Below are 17,195 nucleotides of genomic sequence, written 5' to 3' on the forward strand. Positions count from 1 at the left end.
AGCACACGGGTTTATTTGCCCGGCAGGAGGGACTTCGTGGTCCTTGCTTGAGTCCCCCGAGAAGGTCGTTAATACAAAATTAGCTTATTTGGACAAAAAAATAATGAATAGAAAGTAAGCATACACATGGGGAGTAAAAGTCAAAACTCGTCAGAAGAAAAGTGTCGATTTGTACCCACCTGAAAAACTACTTAATTTACTTGCCACCACTGAGCACCTGGCGGGCGTTTTATCGACAGTGAATTGTTATTATAAACTGAAACAATTAAAACGAGAGAACGCGAAGCGAGTAAAAAAAGGTCTTGGCCGAGCCAGGAGAGTGGCTGTGTGCGGCCATGATGATGCAGAAGCAGCAGGCGGAGTCTGCGGGCTCCAGCTAAACCAACCCAAACCAAACCGAGCTTCTCCTTCTTTCTGTCTGGCTGCTGTCCTGTCATCGGCCTGGGTGTGGTTTCAGAGTCCGGGTACCGTTAGCAGGAAATCGAGCTTTCGAGTTCATTTCTTTTTTTCAGGGCGGCACAAAGACTAATATTCCCTTCGAAAGTGATAAGTTACGTTTTTGGAGTGTTTTAAATCGAGCTAACAAGTCATAGGTCGGACTCGTTTTGGACAGGAAGGCGTTTCACTGGCGCCGTTGTTCTGATGGGAAAAAGTTTTCTGGTGGTTTCGACAACTGCTCGTCTGTTCTATTAGTTTTTGGTTGTGTTTTTTCCCCCTTCTTACCAGAACCGGACCAACAAAAGCCAAGATGCCGAAAACGGTAAGCTTGATTAACCTAACTATTCTTATAACGTAAACGTCCTGTTGTTGCTCATGTTGAACAGGATCCTACGTTGATATGCGTCCAACACCGGTATGTGACTCTCTATTTTAGTGTGCGTATTACTTAATAAGTGCTTCAAATGGTTTTACTGGAATCTTTTTAAATTCTCACGACGACACAATACTTTCCGTTAGGAGAGTGCGCGTGCGCGCTCCCGCCCCAATGCTTCTTCAAATGAGCGCTTAAATCACATCCTTCATTGAGGCCTTGAGGCTACTTTGTATCACAATCCATCTTCCCACGTCTCCACACGAGTGGCACGGTTGAGAATCCCGACCCAGGGTGTGCTTTGTCTTGGGAGGTTGCCCTCCACTTCCCCCCTCCCCTCCCCGGTAGCCATGGAGCTCGTGTTTCCGGAGGCCTCCCCATCCAGCCGGGGCTAGCTAGCAGGTAGAAGCCGAGATTGGAGCTGTCAAGACGGCCCATCTATGTGACCTCCTGCCCCTGCTCTACCTGCCCCCCCCCCCCCCCCCCCCACAAAAAGATTTTTATAAGATGTTGTGACATCATATTAACTTCAGCAATCTGTTTTAATGTGGCATAGCTGGGAACAATGAAGAGAACCCCTCCTCTCATTGTTGGGGGTGTTTATGGGGGGTGCACACACACTCTTTGTTAAATTTAAACTGCATAAAGCTCATGTTTCTAAACCTTATCCTCTGTTTTCTTTTTTATATATCTGAGCATAAACATTGGGATTTATGACAATAAAAATCTGCTACTTATCCATAAATGTTAAACTGATATTTACTTGAAGACAGTGGGACAATGAAAGTATTGTGACCCATGACTCGTGATGCTGCTGATAATATACACTGTAAATGTTTAAATGCACGTTTGTTTATCAATGGAGGAATTGTGAAATACCAACTTTTGTTAGCAATACCGTATAGTATAGTATAGTGGTTTCAATTTGGGGTCCAACAAATTTGAAATGAATTATGTTGTGTGAGATGTACATATTAGGGACCTGTATGCCAATCTTAAAAACACATAATAAAGCAATTACTCTAGGGTGACTAGATGTCCGGTATTGTCGGAGACAGTCGCGTTTTTAGCCCTGCTTCCTGCGTCTCAAATGATTTTTTGATATTCAGCTAAATTGTAGCGTCATTTAAAAAAATCCGGTCACCCTAAATGACTCCTCCCTTTGGGCCAATTAAAAGCTGTGATGATTGTGACGTACCGTGTAGTGACAAATCTGACATGCTTGCATGCATATCCAGCATTACTAGCTAGTGGCAATGGATATATAATTAAAATTAGTTCGGTGAAGATCATTTCTCTTAAACAGGTCATAAATATTTAGGCAGAAACATTTAAAGAAATAAATTATTCATTATAGCATGTAGGGGTACATTTCCTCACTGTTGGGCAAAAAAACCCTCTGTCCAAATTTGAAAAAATCCACATACACTATTGGTCGGCCACCCCTCATACAGCTCCGTTATTTTTTTTACAAATTTAAGATAGCTTGAGAACTTTAACGATAGGATGTTTAATAACTTAAAAAAAAAGTCCTGCATAAAAGTTTCTTTAAAAGGTTCAACACTAAAAATAGGAGAGAGAAAAATATATTACTACCCAAAAAACCATTGAAATATTATGATGAGTACGTTCTAATTTTACTAGAATAAAGTCACAATGGTAGGAGGAAAAACTTGGAAAGCTAAGAGATTTCAAATTGTTACATTACAAGACCATCATCAATCAACATTCAACACTATCATCAGATGGAGCAGATTAATATGATTGGGCCTTGAGAAGTAACCACAGACCAAAATCAATATGAATTGGAAGAAGGCTGAGTTGCAACCTCCGAAAACTGCAAAGAATGCAATAGTGCGAGTGTTTACTGTGCTTTTTTAGAAATAAGTTTAGTGTGTTACTTAGGTGACCGTCTGGGTGCTAATTGTCTGAGTAGTGCAGCTAGGATACTGTTAGCCTCGACAACAGCGGCGTGGTCCCCTGTTTACTGAGGCTTCACAGGCCGGGAGAAGCTCAAAAGGAGCTTTTACAGTGTGTTTACAAGCAACACGATACAAATGGTGCTTTAGTGTTAAAAAAAAGAAGGAAACTGAAAGGGGACAAATATCTGGTCAAGAGGAAGGTCGCTGGCCATAAATGATGGAAGGAACAATGCTTTCGGGATGAAAAGTTTAGTACTTCCCAGTATCAGAGATTAGTGTTAAAACAATGAGCTTGCCCTTTTGTAAGGTTATTTGAAAGCTTCAATGGGGGCCCAAAAAAAAAAAAGGAAGCGGGATCATCTGACTCGGCAAAAAAGTTCAGTTTTTGCCAAGTGAAAGTTGCCTTTGGAGAAGTGTAGCCACAGGAGGGAGGTTCAAAAAATTCCCCCCCAATTTTTTTTTGTCTTAATGAGTCGCAAATTCGCAATTATTCCAAAAGTTGCACGTCTCTGCCATCCTCCTACTGGCAAGTGCTTGAGTTTCTCAAGGAAGTTACGGTGTGACTCAAATGTTCTGCTCTTACATCAGTTCCTTTCTGGTAATTTCCTCGCCCGCAGCCTTATATGGACTTTCACATCACCGTCTAGCTGCTCTCCTCCCTTGCCTGCTCCTCACATGCCGTGCGCCACTCAAGATTGCACTGGAGCACTATATCAGCCTTAAAGTGTCATTTTTATCACAAGTTAACTGTGATTCCTCTACTCTGTCGGGGTTTAAAACACTCCCTAAATTTCGGATCTATTTTAGTTGGATATCAGTATGAAAAAGTTATTAGTATGTCAACATTTCAGGCTAGCATTCTCTTGTCACACAAATGAACAAACATTCTCTAATATAAAGCTCGGGTACGACTTACCATTTCAGACGGAAGTCAACAACATTGGTGGTTTTCTTGCTTGAGGGACAAACATTGAGTGTGTGTGGCTATGGTGATTTGGTCAATGGAAAGACGTGGAGGTATGCTAGCAGGGGATTTAAGGAGGCCGTAGTGCGCATAGCAGAGCAGATTAGCAGTTTGTAGAGTTAGAGCTGCTGGAAAAAGTGAATGTTTTTTATTTTACACAAATTGTTGAATATTTTCACACTAGGATCTGGCCGTGACTATTATACTTCGGAAAGTAAGTCGTTTTATCTTAATATTTGTCATTTTTGTGTGCTAATTAGTGCTATCTGTGGTCCATTTTTCAGTTTTCAGCTTGAATCGAAATCGAGGTTGTCTAAAGATAAGAGCAAGCTTGAGGTTTTGCCAAATGTTTGTACTGAAAGTTCTGCCCCACACCCTTGCAAATGACACTTCTCACACACAAGTATTAGTGAATCGTAGGAAGTTGGAGTGAACAGGCTTTCATGAGCGAAATACTAGTTTGGAAAGGTAGAGAGGAGGATTACAAATGTTGACTACCTCGCCGACAAAAGGCACTAAGATGGATGTGCACATGAATGTATATTTACGGAACAATGGTCATGGGAAAGACCCCTCCTCGCTTTTGTAAAGCAAGCTCATCCTCCTTTTCATCCCTCCCTCTTCCTGTCTGCCAGTTTGCACTCTTCAACTGGAGGGTTTTTTCGAGCGTAACGCTCGGTTGCATCCAGCCCTCAGATGTAAACACATCTGGACTGCAGACACACAACAGTACACACACAGCCGCAGGGCGTTTGAACTGAGGTGGGAGGTTTAACAGCCTTATTCCGTACAACACAGATATATTTACGACTCGCATAGTATGTCACAGACTTCTTTTTTTTTTAACGTGCCATGTAAATGTGAGATAACCTTTTTAGTGGCACAAGTCTGAGCAGACATTTTTACAGTATTGCCGCCATTTTTGAACTGTATTGTTGGTTGGTTTCTTAGTAGGATTATGCCACAGAACTTTGTTGAGGGGCAACCCAATTACCAAGAAAAAAAACCCGGAGTTACTTATGAGGATCTGGATGTAGGCATGGAAAAGGGGACAGTATGGCTAGTGTTCAGTGTAAAGGTTTTTCTGGAAGTCTATATAAGTATTATTTTGTTTAAAATGTCAGTGGTGTGATGTCAGCCATTTTAGGTGTCGGGGTTGTTTTAAAATAAAATGTTCACACTTGTGACATAGTTTAAGACTCTCAAGTATGTGATTGGTGACAGCCCTTTAAATTTAGAACGGGGGCCTTCAATAAAAAGTCAAAAAAGCTAAGGCCTGGATCATCATAATGTATAGCATGCTGCGTTATCATTCATTTCTCAGTAGAAGATGAAATTCCATACTGGAAGCTAGTTGTCATCTTCCCAATTAAAAGACGATTCGATACGTGTGAAACAATTCGAAGGCGGTTCGATTTTAAAATGGAACCATTGAATTCAATGCACTCGCATATTTTATATCAAAACTGATTTTATGATTCAAATTGGTTTCCGTTACACCCCTAGCCCTAGTGGAAGTATGTCTGTTAGTATCTCGGTTCAGCCATCACAAAAACATGCATGTTCGGTTAATTGAAGACCGAATCGTCCATAGTTCTGAAGCTGAGCGCAAATGGTTGCGGTCTGTCTGTCTGTCTGTCTGTCTGTCTGGTGACCATTCTAGGACGTACCCCACCTCTTGCCGAAAGTCAGATGGGATACACTCAAATTGACCCACAGCCCTAATGAGGACAATAGAAAACGGATGTATGGATAATTGTATGCAATTCCAGAAGCATTTATGTTCGTCGAAACACTTAACTCCCAATCTTTCTTAAGTTTATGTAAAGGGCAGTTTGTGTTGAAAAAAATAATAATAATTTGAACCTGGTATTCTAATGCATGTAAATATTAGGGAAACAAAGAAAATGGTTTAATTGTAAGTATTTTGTACAATTAATTAAATATTAACAATAAAACTAGTATGGTCCATATCAAAATATCTCTGCGTGTTAAGGCTTTATTTGGCCTATTTGAGGACCTCATAGAGACAACCCATCACTTCATCAATAACTCTCGAATGTTCGCTGTGTTTAAATCAGTGAGGGTACCCTTTCTGATCAAGTCTGGTGCATATAATTTAATGTGAGTAATTAGTAGGTCGTTTTCCTCAACATGTCATTTGTACTTTTGGATATTGTGGTCGTCATGGTGATTTACGGCGTGATGACAAAAAATAGGAAAATGAGATTAGAACTGTGTGACTGTACGTCTTAGTCATGTTAAGAAATGCAATTGGCACAACATTAAAGCATCATATGACCCTGATGTTGCACGTTGGTATGGTTTGTAAAGTGTGTGTTTGGCCAGGGCACATTGTGCCGTTGCCATGGGGGAAACGATGAGGTCAAATGCATGGAAACATGGCACGTGGGCCGAAAGGGCGCGGGGGTGAGTGCGCGCTAAGAATAGTGTGGGCGACACACCCTACCTAACACAAGCAGAGAATGTAGCCGCGTGCTTCCTTTTTCATGCAACGTTATTCATTCGGGCTCAGGAAATGAAGCGGCTGAAGGTCCAGATGGGTCATCGCGAGATGAAATGAGTTTTCACAATGGTTTCTTATCGGCTTATTAGTTCTTCGCATCGACCCAGACTGACCTACAACTTAACTGCTGGCGATGACAGGAAGTGACAGAGGGGCAAGTGTCCCGGGCTGTAAATGGGGTTCTGCTGACATGAATGGGAAAGAACGCAACTCTCGCCAGCCCCGACTAGTGGGGAAATAATGCGTGCCATTGTTGTTGAGGGCAGGCGTGGGCCTCAGCATGCACAGTTATTTCCCAACAGGCATCTTGTGCTGCCTTTTTCATCATCTCAAAGAGGGCGGAGAAATGAGAAACGGCAACACAATCAGTTCGCTGATTCCAGAGTAAATCTAATATTTGTATGACCTCGGCAGCTGGATGCAAGTTTGAATAAATGAAGGAGGCGCGTATTATGGATTTTTTTCACTTCTGCTACACGTCGAACGTCACATCACTGCAAAAACATAGAAAGGGAATGACTTGACTTAGGTGGCTCTTACAATACAGTACATTCCACATTCCGGCCTCAATATCTGATGTGTGTTCAGTGCATTCTTTACTCGAGCAGGAAGTTCCCCGGTGGTGACAAACTCGCTACAAATAGGTGTATTAGTATGTTCTTGGCAGAACACAGAGCAGCGAGCTGACTGGTGACTGCTTGATACATGGCAGGAAGTAAGCCATTCTCATGAGGGTGAAGCGGCGAAAAAGCCTCACAAGGCCTCGCCACCAAAGGATGTGGTTACTTCCTGTAGATAAGTTCCATACTGAGACCAACTAGACGGGCACATGGGCTTTCATGGAGTCTACGTGCAGAAAAGATGGAATTACTCATCATTCAGTCAGATGGTTGTTGGCTTGTCCACGACGATGTGGGGGATTAGCTTGCGATGTGCAGTTAAGGAGCCAGGCTGAAGTTTTTCTAACTGTGATATGGCTTAAAGGTGAAGTCAGCTCCCCAAAAATATTTACAATATATTCTGTGCAGACCCACTAGTCTAAACGTGGTATTCTGATTAATATTGTGTTGGTGGAATATGAATAAAGCAGCAAAATCCACCTATTTGTCCGTCTCAAGGGGGCGGCCATTTTTCCACTTACTATGGACTGAAAATTAGTTCTCAGATAATGACGAATCACAGCTCAGCTTGCGAACGTCACATGACCAAACTCAGAAAACATATGAGACGTGATTGGTTGTTACTTGAGTCCCACAACTGTGATGTCATTTTCAGCAAGTGACAAAATGGCCGCCCCCTGAGATGGATAAAAAAAACGGTTGGATTTTGTTGCGTAACTCGTACTCCACAAATGCAATGATTGTTTTGTCGAACAAGTTTGCATCATCTGGATTGCTGTACTTTTTTGATTGACTTGTTTTCAATTAACACTTTTGTCCATGTTATGTTTGCATTGTTCATTCATTCCATTTGTTCATTACTTTTAGATTAGTGTAAGAGTCACCACAATGGATGCGGAACTGGAGTTTGCCATTCAGCCCACGACAACAGGAAAACAACTCTTTGACCAGGTAGGACACACAATAGTCACTTATCTTTGCCTCTAGTAATACAAAATGATGTCTCGCCTCTACTGAATGCGATTACAGTGCAACTGCACCATACACAGTCTCCCCAAAACAATAGCTGCTCCTTTGAAAGGTCTTGTGCTAATAGTCTAGGTATATGTATTTTTTTTTTTAAATAATCTGCATGTATAATTTTATTTTTTCAGGTCGTTAAGACCATTGGGCTTCGGGAGGTTTGGTACTTTGGACTCCAGTACCAGGATACCAAGGGTTTATCAACATGGCTCAAGCTCAATAAGAAGGTGAGCTCTTTATTGATTTATCCTGTCTTTGACGCTAAGTGAACCACTATTTGACCTACGGTATATTCTACTTGATGATTTCAGGTGACAGCCCAAGATGTGAGGAAGGAAAGCCCGCTACTATTTAAGTTCCGTGCCAAGTTCTTTCCTGAGGATGTGTCCGAGGAGTTAATCCAGGATGCCACCCAGCGGCTGTTTTTCCTGCAGGTGAAGGAGGGAATTCTAAATGATGATATCTACTGCCCTCCTGAGACGGCCGTCCTCCTGGCTTCCTACGCGGTGCAGGCAAAGTATGCCGACTATAACAAGGAAGTCCACACGCCGGGCTATCTATCCAATGAACATCTGCTCCCTCAGAGGTAATTCCTACCGCACTAATTCATTAACAAGACAATCAGGGGTCATCTGGGTTCGTATCAGGCTCTGCATGACCTCTGACCTTTCATGTTGGCAGAGTTCTGGACCAGCACAAACTCAGCAAGGACCAGTGGGAGGAGAGGATTCAAGTGTGGCATGAAGAACACAAGGGAATGATGAGGTAATCACTGTTCCTCCTCCTTCCCAGTCTCACTAGATAAAAAAAAAAAAAAAAAAGTTCCCAGCTCATTATACGGGTTACTAATTCTATTTGTACTGCTCTACTCTGTGCCAAACTTTATCTGACTCTGTCTTCTCTCCTTTGTATGCCTCTCCCAGTGGGCTGGCATGACTTTTCAAACATAACACTGGCCAGGGCCCAGAGGTCATGATACACTTTTCATCGCCAGTGTTTTCTTTTCGGTTGTCATAACCAAGCGTACGTTTTGAATCGGAAATGAAGCACAAGCTATTTGATGCAACAAATATTAACCTGGACAGATCAAAAGTCAATAACATGGCTGACACAGATGACCATTTACAACACACGGCAACATTTTTATTTTATTTTTTTGCCTAAGCCAGAATTTTCCAGCCCCGCAGAGACTATGATTTGTTTTGCTCTGTTTGGACGTGCTAACGCTGTGGTTAGACTATTCGAATTATGCTTGAGACCTCTTGACACTTAGTCTGCTATGCTTGGGTAGAGTGACTGTTGTACAGAAGTCTTAAAACTGCCTTGAGGAAGCGACTGTGGCTCGCTGAGATCTGAAAGTTTAAAGCGACAGAATAAATTTTTTTTTCTGCCTTGACAACGTTAAGAACATCCTGTATTTAAAATACATTTCTTGTGTTTTCAGAGAGGAATCCATGATGGAATATTTGAAGATTGCCCAAGACCTGGAGATGTATGGAGTCAACTACTTCAGCATCAAAAATAAGAAAGGAACAGAGCTGTGGCTGGGAGTGGATGCTTTGGGACTCAACATTTATGAACAGAATGATAAGTGAGTGTGTACAAGGCAAGGGAGGGCAGCTTTATTTATATAGCGCATTTCTTACACAAGGTCATTGTACAGAATCAGCGTACCGAGTCGATGAACCAGAAGGTGCAAACTGACTAAGGCGTACAGAGGAATATAGTTCAAAATAAAAGATTTTTAAAGCAAAGGAGAAGGGGGGGGGGCAGAACAATTTAAGATATTTAAAAGCAAAGTAACAAAATAAAAAGTAGTTTATTAAAATTAATATTTTGAAAAAAAATTATAGAAATGTTTAATAAAGACCTTAATTATAGGCACGGGGGGGGAAAAGCATTATTTTTTTTTAAAGCTGGATTTAAAAGCATTTACGTTCTATTGGAAGCTTATTCTAGTTGTGTGCAGCATAACAAGTAAAATCTGTTTCACCATGTTTGCTTTCCACTAATTGACCCGAGTCTACAGACCTCGGAACCCTACTGGGTTTATATTCAATTAGTATTTATTTAATGTATTTAGGACCTAACCCAGTTTGCAAAACGTTACACGCTTTGTAGCTTTTGAGGCTCGTTATCAGTACTGACGTTTGTGTGTTTATTTCACAGAATGACGCCCAAAATTGGCTTTCCTTGGAGTGAAATCAGGAATATTTCCTTCAATGACAAGAAATTTGTCATCAAACCAATCGACAAGAAAGCTCCAGTATGTTGACCTTTTTTTTCTCTTTTTTTTTTTTTTACAAGTATATTTTTTAGGCTTTTTAGCTTTAATTGACAGGACTGTAAATGCTTCTTAGCGCTACCTGGCCGGCACTTACTTCTACTTCTTTTTTAGGACTTTGTATTTTATGCTCCGAGGCTGCGCATCAACAAGCGCATTTTGTCTCTATGCATGGGAAACCACGAGCTGTACATGCGCCGCCGCAAGCCCGACACCATTGAAGTGCAGCAGATGAAGGCTCAGGCTCGGGAGGAGAAGAACCTCAAGAAGATGGAACGGTAACGGGCACATTTCTCACAGAACATATATTTAATGGAGAGAAAAAAAAAACTTGCATCATTGAGGGCAGTTTTGAATGTGCACAAACCTTGCATGCAGAATCTCAGAATCACATCAAAACTGTGAATCATCTTCTATTCGACCTCTAAGGGTCACTGTTCAAATTACTGTAATGTCTTCACATAATAACGCGAGCCAGATCATTCAAAGTACTGTCAATTATTTTCCAAATGTATTAGAGCTCTGCTGGATAACGAAAAGAGGAAAAGGGAAGCTGCAGAAAAGGAAAAGGAGAAGATAGAAAAGGAAAAAGAGGAATTAATGGAGCGATTAAAGCAAATCGAGGAGCAGACCAAAAAGGCCCAGCAAGGTGGGTGACGGGCCCGTGCGTCGGGGGAGATAGTACTTTTCTGTTGTGATGTTCATGTTAAGTGATTGTGCGCAGAGCTGGAGGAGCAAACACTGAGGGCTCTGGAGTTGGAGTTGGAGAGGAAGCGAGCCCAGGAGGAGGCTGAGCGCATGGAGGCGGACCTTAAAGGCGCCGAGGATGCCAAGATGGCGCTCTTGCAACAGTCAGAGAACCAGATGAAGAACCAAGAGCACCTGGTCAGTTATACGATACAATTTCAATCGCTTTGGTGCTTTAGATAATAAGCGTCTCAAAAAAAAGGATGATCTGTTTTAGGCCACCGAGTTAGCTGAGCTGACCTCAAAGATTTCCCTCCTGGAGGACTCTAAGAAGAAGAAGGAAGAGGAGGCAGTACTGTGGCAAGAAAAGGTGGGCGGCTTTTTTATTTATTAATCTTTTAAACATATGAGTGTTGATTTATAAAAATAAAAAAAATGGGGGGGGAATGATATCCATTAGTGAGTGACTTCTTCAATCTGTTACCTCAGGCTACCATGGTGCAGCAAGACCTGGAGAAGACCAAAGAAGAGCTGAAACACAAAGTGATGGCGACCCATGTTCAGGAGCCCCTCAACACCGAGAACGAGCACGACGAGAACGACGAAAGCAGCGCCGAGGCCAGCGCCGAGTTTACCTCCGCCGCCACGTACAAGGACCGCAGCGAGGAGGAGCGCATGACCGAGGCGGAGAAGAACGAGCGTTTGCAGAAACATTTACTTGTAAGTCTGACATTTGAAAATATGTTAATTCTGATCATTCGAAGAATGGCAACAGGTTAATTGTACATTCTGCCATGTGATGGTAGAGCGTTTGATTGTTATACCACTGGCATAATTTTTTTCCTTGAATATATTATCCCGGTCAACAAAAAGAACCTATTGTCAGCACTAAAGCCATGTTTCCACCAAGTGGCCACAGTTCAGTACGTCCCGTACTGACCCTGCTTCCACTGTGGAGTGTGTCGACAGCACATTATAGCAAACGTAATAAATAACCTAATGGATTTAGCAAAGGTCATGGCATACTGCAGTGTGCTGACATCATCTTTAAACAATAAGCACATACTTGTCCGCATTGTAACCCATCCGTCAATTAATTTTCTATATCCTCATTAGTGTCATTAATCTGAGTTGGGCCTATCTCAGCTGACTTTGAACGAGAGGCGGGGCGGGGTGCATCTAAGGCTGGTCGACAGACACAACACACTAGTTGTCCAGAATAAATAAATAAAAGTGAAAATAAAAACGGATATAAAAATATAATTAAAAACATTTATACAAAAAAAAAAAATAGAAACTGTAATGTTTATACGTAAAAATAAATACAAACAATTAGTCAACATTTTGTTGGTTGCTAGTAAAAAGGCCCTATCAAGGAAGTGGTTGACACAAGAAAGTCCAACACTGAATGGGTGGATGGACATTACTAGGGACATTTACGAAATGGAGAAAAATAACGGCATACGTCAATCATAGAAGCGAACAATTTATTTCTTGCTGGGAGAAGTGGGTTAATTTTGTAAAACCCTTGAGACTTGACTTTAATTTTGACAATGATTTATTAAGGCTGAAAAAAAAACATCATTCCCTATTTGTTTTATATTAAGAAGACAGATGTTTTTCACATATGGAATGCGATTTAAATGTTTAGTTTTTCTGTTCATTCTTTTGTGGTGAAAAAAAAGTTAACTACCCAAAAAATTAAAAGACAAAAATAAAAGAGATTCCAAAAAATATAAATAAATGGAAATAAATACAAAAATAAATATATAAATGGAATTAAATGTCAATCAATAAATAAAAACGCTCTGCTCTCGTTTTTATTTCATGCTGCAAACACTGTCAGCACGAAATGTGTCATGAAATGTTATTGAAATGAGGGGGCGGTCCTAAGCGTGTCTTGGGTTGGTAGAGTGAGCAGGTCAGCGAACGAGGAAGTCTCGCCGGCATGCACGGAGAGCGCCAGCAACGGACAACTATCTTGTCCACTGTCACCACAACTTGACAACTTCACACTGGTGTGTGAATTCTCCCTTGCTGTGGAACGGGCAGAGTCCGACATAGACTGACATGTCGATCAACCGTTCAACCCAAGACACTTAGGACCGCCCCCTCATTTGATTAACATTTCGTGACGCATTTCATGCCGACAGCGTATATAAATATGAAAGCTTATTTTATTGATTGACATTTCATTCTATTTATGTATTTATTTCCACATTTATTTTAATATTTAACATTTTTTGAATCTCATTTTGTATTTTAGAATTTGTATTTATTTATGTACATTTTGTTGTTTTATTTCCATTTAAATGTATTTTTTTTTTATATAAATGTTTTTTATTTATTTTTTTATGCGTTTTTATATTCACTTTTATTTATTTCTTATTTTGGCATTTTTGGTCCTCCATAGTTGTCACGGTAATAGAACAAAGAGTAAAGTTGATTCCGAGTATGTGACAACTGTCGTTCCAGGCTTTGAGCTCAGAGTTGGCCAACGCCCGCGACGAGACCAAGAAGACGGTCAACGACATGATCCACGCGGAGAACATGCGGGCGGGACGAGACAAGTACAAGACCCTCCGACAGATCCGGTCAGGAAACACCAAGCAGCGCATCGATGAGTTTGAATGTATGTGATGCGGAAGTCGGCAAGCCCACTCGACCGGACTGCAGTCCCGCGTCGCTACAGCTCTTTCTCTCCTCCCAAATAAATCAGCTGCAAATCATGACATGGCTGCACAAACACAGCACAATATACAAATATGGATCTGTCAAATTGCATGTGCTACCATTCCTAACTGAATTTAGGCAAGTCACTGGTTAATAAGGGACATACTGTATTTTGTAAGTGCATTCCTCACTTAGGGGGGGGGGGGGGGGGGGTTGTAGCATATCGTTATAGGACCACATTTTCTGACACATCAAGTAAACTAATTGTAATTTCATCTCATATTTCTGTCACTTCCATGTATTGTGACTCCAAAATAAAAGAGCTGAAGGTCCAACTCTGTGCCCGTTAGATATAAATTTATATTTCTGCTGCTGTACACATGCGAACTGAATTTTCTGTTCATATTAACTCATTCACTGCCATTGACGGCTATAGACGTCAACAATTTCTTTAAACTATTTTTATTAGTTTAACATTTTTTCCACTTTTGCTAACAAGAGTATGAAAACCTAGGGGGAAAATTATTGTAAATTTAGAACAGATATAAAACATTTGATTAATTGTTAGTTAACTAGTGAAGTAATGTGATTAATTACAATTAAAAAAATATTTAATCGCCTGACGGGCCTAATTAAAAAAAAAAAGGCCGTTTAATCATAATTAATCTCATGATAATTTTATATCTGTTATAAATGTACAATAAAAAAATCTAGGTTTTCATAAAAAAAGATTTATTTTTTTTAACTAATAAAAATAGTTCACATGAATTTTTGACGTCTATAGTCGTCAATGGCAGTGAATGAGTTAATTATCTCATGACGCACCACATAGCTTTTAAATACTGTACAATGTAAACAGTTCTATGAGTTGATTTCAGTTTGATGGTGCATCTATAGAACAGAATTCAAGACAATGAATTGCTTTTCTTTTGGGATATAGACTGAATAAACGTGTGCCATAAGAAACCCGTTTAGTTTGTAGTGTTAAATTTCAATCTTTGTCACGAGATGACTGATGCTCATCAACTTTTGTCTATGGGGAGAAAGTGACCCTTAAGCGTTCATATCTGATTGGGTGACTTTAGCTGTCAGATTGTAGCTTTTACAAATACGCAATGTACATCAGACTTAGCTTGATGAGCTTTTAATCAAATTGTTTTGTTATCATGGGATGGGTGACCATTTATTTTGTTCAATTCAACAGCCTATGTGGTATGTTGTAATTTAATTTTAAATTGATTATTATTTTTTTTTATCACATCTGAAAGACCTTCTTGCATAAAGTAACATCCTTTAACATGCACTGGAACATCACAGTATTCAATATTAACCAAAACAATGAGTAGTATCTCCAGATCTTACATTTTAATATACTGTATGTATTTAATTAATGACTTTTGTATTTTTGTGATTTGGATTATTCTGATGTGATCAAATCATGTACGGTGTTAGAAAAAAAAAGAGAGAAGAAAACACCGGCAAGGATATTTTTGTATGATACAACTTTAGCATCTGGAGCAGTTAGTTGTGAACTAATAACGTGGCTCACGGCGGTTCTAGTAAGTTGAAGGAACAAGCAACACCCTGTGCACGATGCATCATTGCAACAATGAAAATTGACATTCCAGTTCATGACAGCGACATTCTTTAAGTCCGTATCAAATCAATTTGTAATCGCCATCATATCAGCCTCATTTTTGGCATCAAGGCACAAGAAGGGTTTTGCTTGTTTCATAGATTAGTTTTTGAAAGATGTATTTACATTATTTTGCAAGGTCAAAATAAAAGTATTATAGAAGTAGGTGTTTCTTTTCATTCTATTTTGATGTGTCTGAATGAATTTTTACTTAGATACAACTGCAATATGGTGTTTTTGCCCATCTATTTTTCTTTTCTAGAATAACTGCCATCAAAAATAAGAATGCATTTATTTTGGATACCTTTAGATGCCTTTGACAACGTAAATGCTACTGTGCTGTATGTTTTACCTGAACAATCCTTTAAGTTCAGTCAAATCATGTGTGAACGAGGTGGACTCACTCATGTTTTCTTTTAGTAGTTATTGAAATATGAAGAATTGAATTATAATGATCTGTTACCATCTGACAGATAGTGCCTTGCCCAATATTTTTGCTTTGTCTTCCTTTCACCAGTAAATAAAAGCCAGAAAAACAAAAACATAATTGGTCTTTTCCTTTCTGTGTTTGCAACTCGCCTTTCGACCTACGATGAGGTTCAAATATGTACGTAAATCGCAACACGCTGATTTACAATTTGCAAATATTTGTAGGGAAGGGCATGAATTGAATGCTGTATACAAAACATTCAACGACAAAAAAGTAAGTACAACTGTAACTGGGTGTGTTTTGACGTCACAAGGCGTGAATAATTACGCAATGTAGTATGACGGGACTTTGCATAGTGAACCTCCTAATCCAGTTTCTTTCACTCACTGTAGTTGTAATTTTGCAATGAGCCACATGGTGGTGTCTTTAGTCCATGAAAGAAGGCGACTTGTCCACAAAAAAAAAGGGATACATTTTCAGTAGAATGATTATGGAAGCGTATTGCATTCACTTGAAAAAAAACCAAAAATCCTGTTTTTCTGACTAATTTTTTTTGGGTAGCTTTGTTTTTTTGAGTATTTTTTCTGTTTTTTTAAATAAAAAATTTCAGCCTGTTTTTTTGAATACTTTTTTTCAGCCTGTTTTTTGGAATATGTTTTTTTCCGTTTTTTTTTTTAAATATTTTTTTTCAGCCTGTTTTTCAGAATATTTTTTGACAGAAAAAAATATTCAGTAAAACAGAAAAGAATATTCAGAAAAACAGAAAATTTTAATAAAATACTCCCTAAAAAAAAATGTTGTTTGTTTTTTTCAAGCGAATGCAATACGCTTCTTCCGTAAATGATAACTTAAACATAAACTTTTTTTTTTTTTAATTGTGCATCAAACTATTATTGTTAATCCATTACACACATATATTTTCAACCTATTTTAAAAGTTAGGGATAGCCTACTGTGCCTAATACCCTATTACTAGTAGTAATATTATACATATTTATCACTCTTATGTTAGCATGCATTTTGAATTATTTGTTTTGGGCACATCAGTAAATAACTAACTTTAATTTAACCCTAACCCTTCCAAATCATTGTACATAAATTGCTAATAATTTCCTAAAATGGCTCTCAATCTGCACCAACATTTAGCATACAGACCTATGATATAAGTGCCAAAGTTTATCCCAATCAAGTGTCTCCTTAATGATATACATGTTTTTTATATTTAGAAAAAAAAAGTCTCACTCAAAGCATCCATCTTTAGACTCCACATACAAATAATACAGCAGGTGATTGACAGGTGAGCAAACAACAAGCTCTCGGTTCAGTGTCAGTCTGGTGGAATAAGTAAATAAATACATAAATAAGTAAAGCGTCACATTGCCACAAGCTCCTGTCACCAGAGTTCCGCCAACATTTAGTACTGTTTTAGCCCTTCAGTTTAGAAATGTGGCTGCCACTGAACTGCGGCTCGTTTCTTCAGTTAATTGTTGGGGAACAACTTGATGAAAGTTAACCCCGCTCTTTCTCAAGAGCACACGGTGAGGCATCTTTTTACCTCCAACTTCCTCTATATTGTGCTGCTGCTGCTGCTGTTGGGAGAAGTTGGTTCGCCACTTATG

At 39.5% G+C, this 17,195-nt stretch overlaps 1 protein-coding gene and 1 long non-coding RNA gene across 3 annotated transcripts in view; one reads left to right on the forward strand and one right to left on the reverse strand.

Moving 5' to 3' along the window:
• Window positions 1–3,718, reverse strand: part of LOC147160920 (uncharacterized) — a 30,110-nt gene extending 26,392 nt beyond the window's left edge. Inside the window, exon 1 of one of the 2 annotated variants that reach the window (XR_015097346.1) lies at window positions 3,650–3,718. This is a non-coding gene — a long non-coding RNA (uncharacterized LOC147160920). Of the gene's footprint in view, window positions 1–179; window positions 646–3,649 lie in introns of those variants that run through there. The other variant, XR_015097347.1, reaches the window with a different exon arrangement.
• LOC147160923 (moesin a) lies at window positions 359–15,310 on the forward strand. The gene is made up of 13 exons (XM_086097832.1): window positions 359–760; window positions 7,712–7,795; window positions 7,999–8,094; window positions 8,179–8,453; window positions 8,549–8,632; window positions 9,312–9,458; window positions 10,037–10,133; window positions 10,266–10,429; window positions 10,670–10,800; window positions 10,876–11,036; window positions 11,116–11,208; window positions 11,328–11,558; window positions 13,314–15,310. The coding sequence occupies exons 1-13, from the start codon at window positions 749–751 to the stop codon at window positions 13,476–13,478; spliced, it is 1,740 nt and encodes a 579-aa protein (XP_085953958.1). The 5' UTR covers window positions 359–748; the 3' UTR covers window positions 13,479–15,310.
• The last annotated feature ends 1,885 nt before the right edge of the window (window positions 15,311–17,195 follow it).

This window comes from Leptonotus elevatus, chromosome 16 (assembly GCF_054856555.1).
Source record: "Leptonotus elevatus isolate MCC_2025b chromosome 16, RoL_Lele_1.0, whole genome shotgun sequence".
NCBI lineage: Eukaryota > Metazoa > Chordata > Actinopteri > Syngnathiformes > Syngnathidae > Leptonotus > Leptonotus elevatus.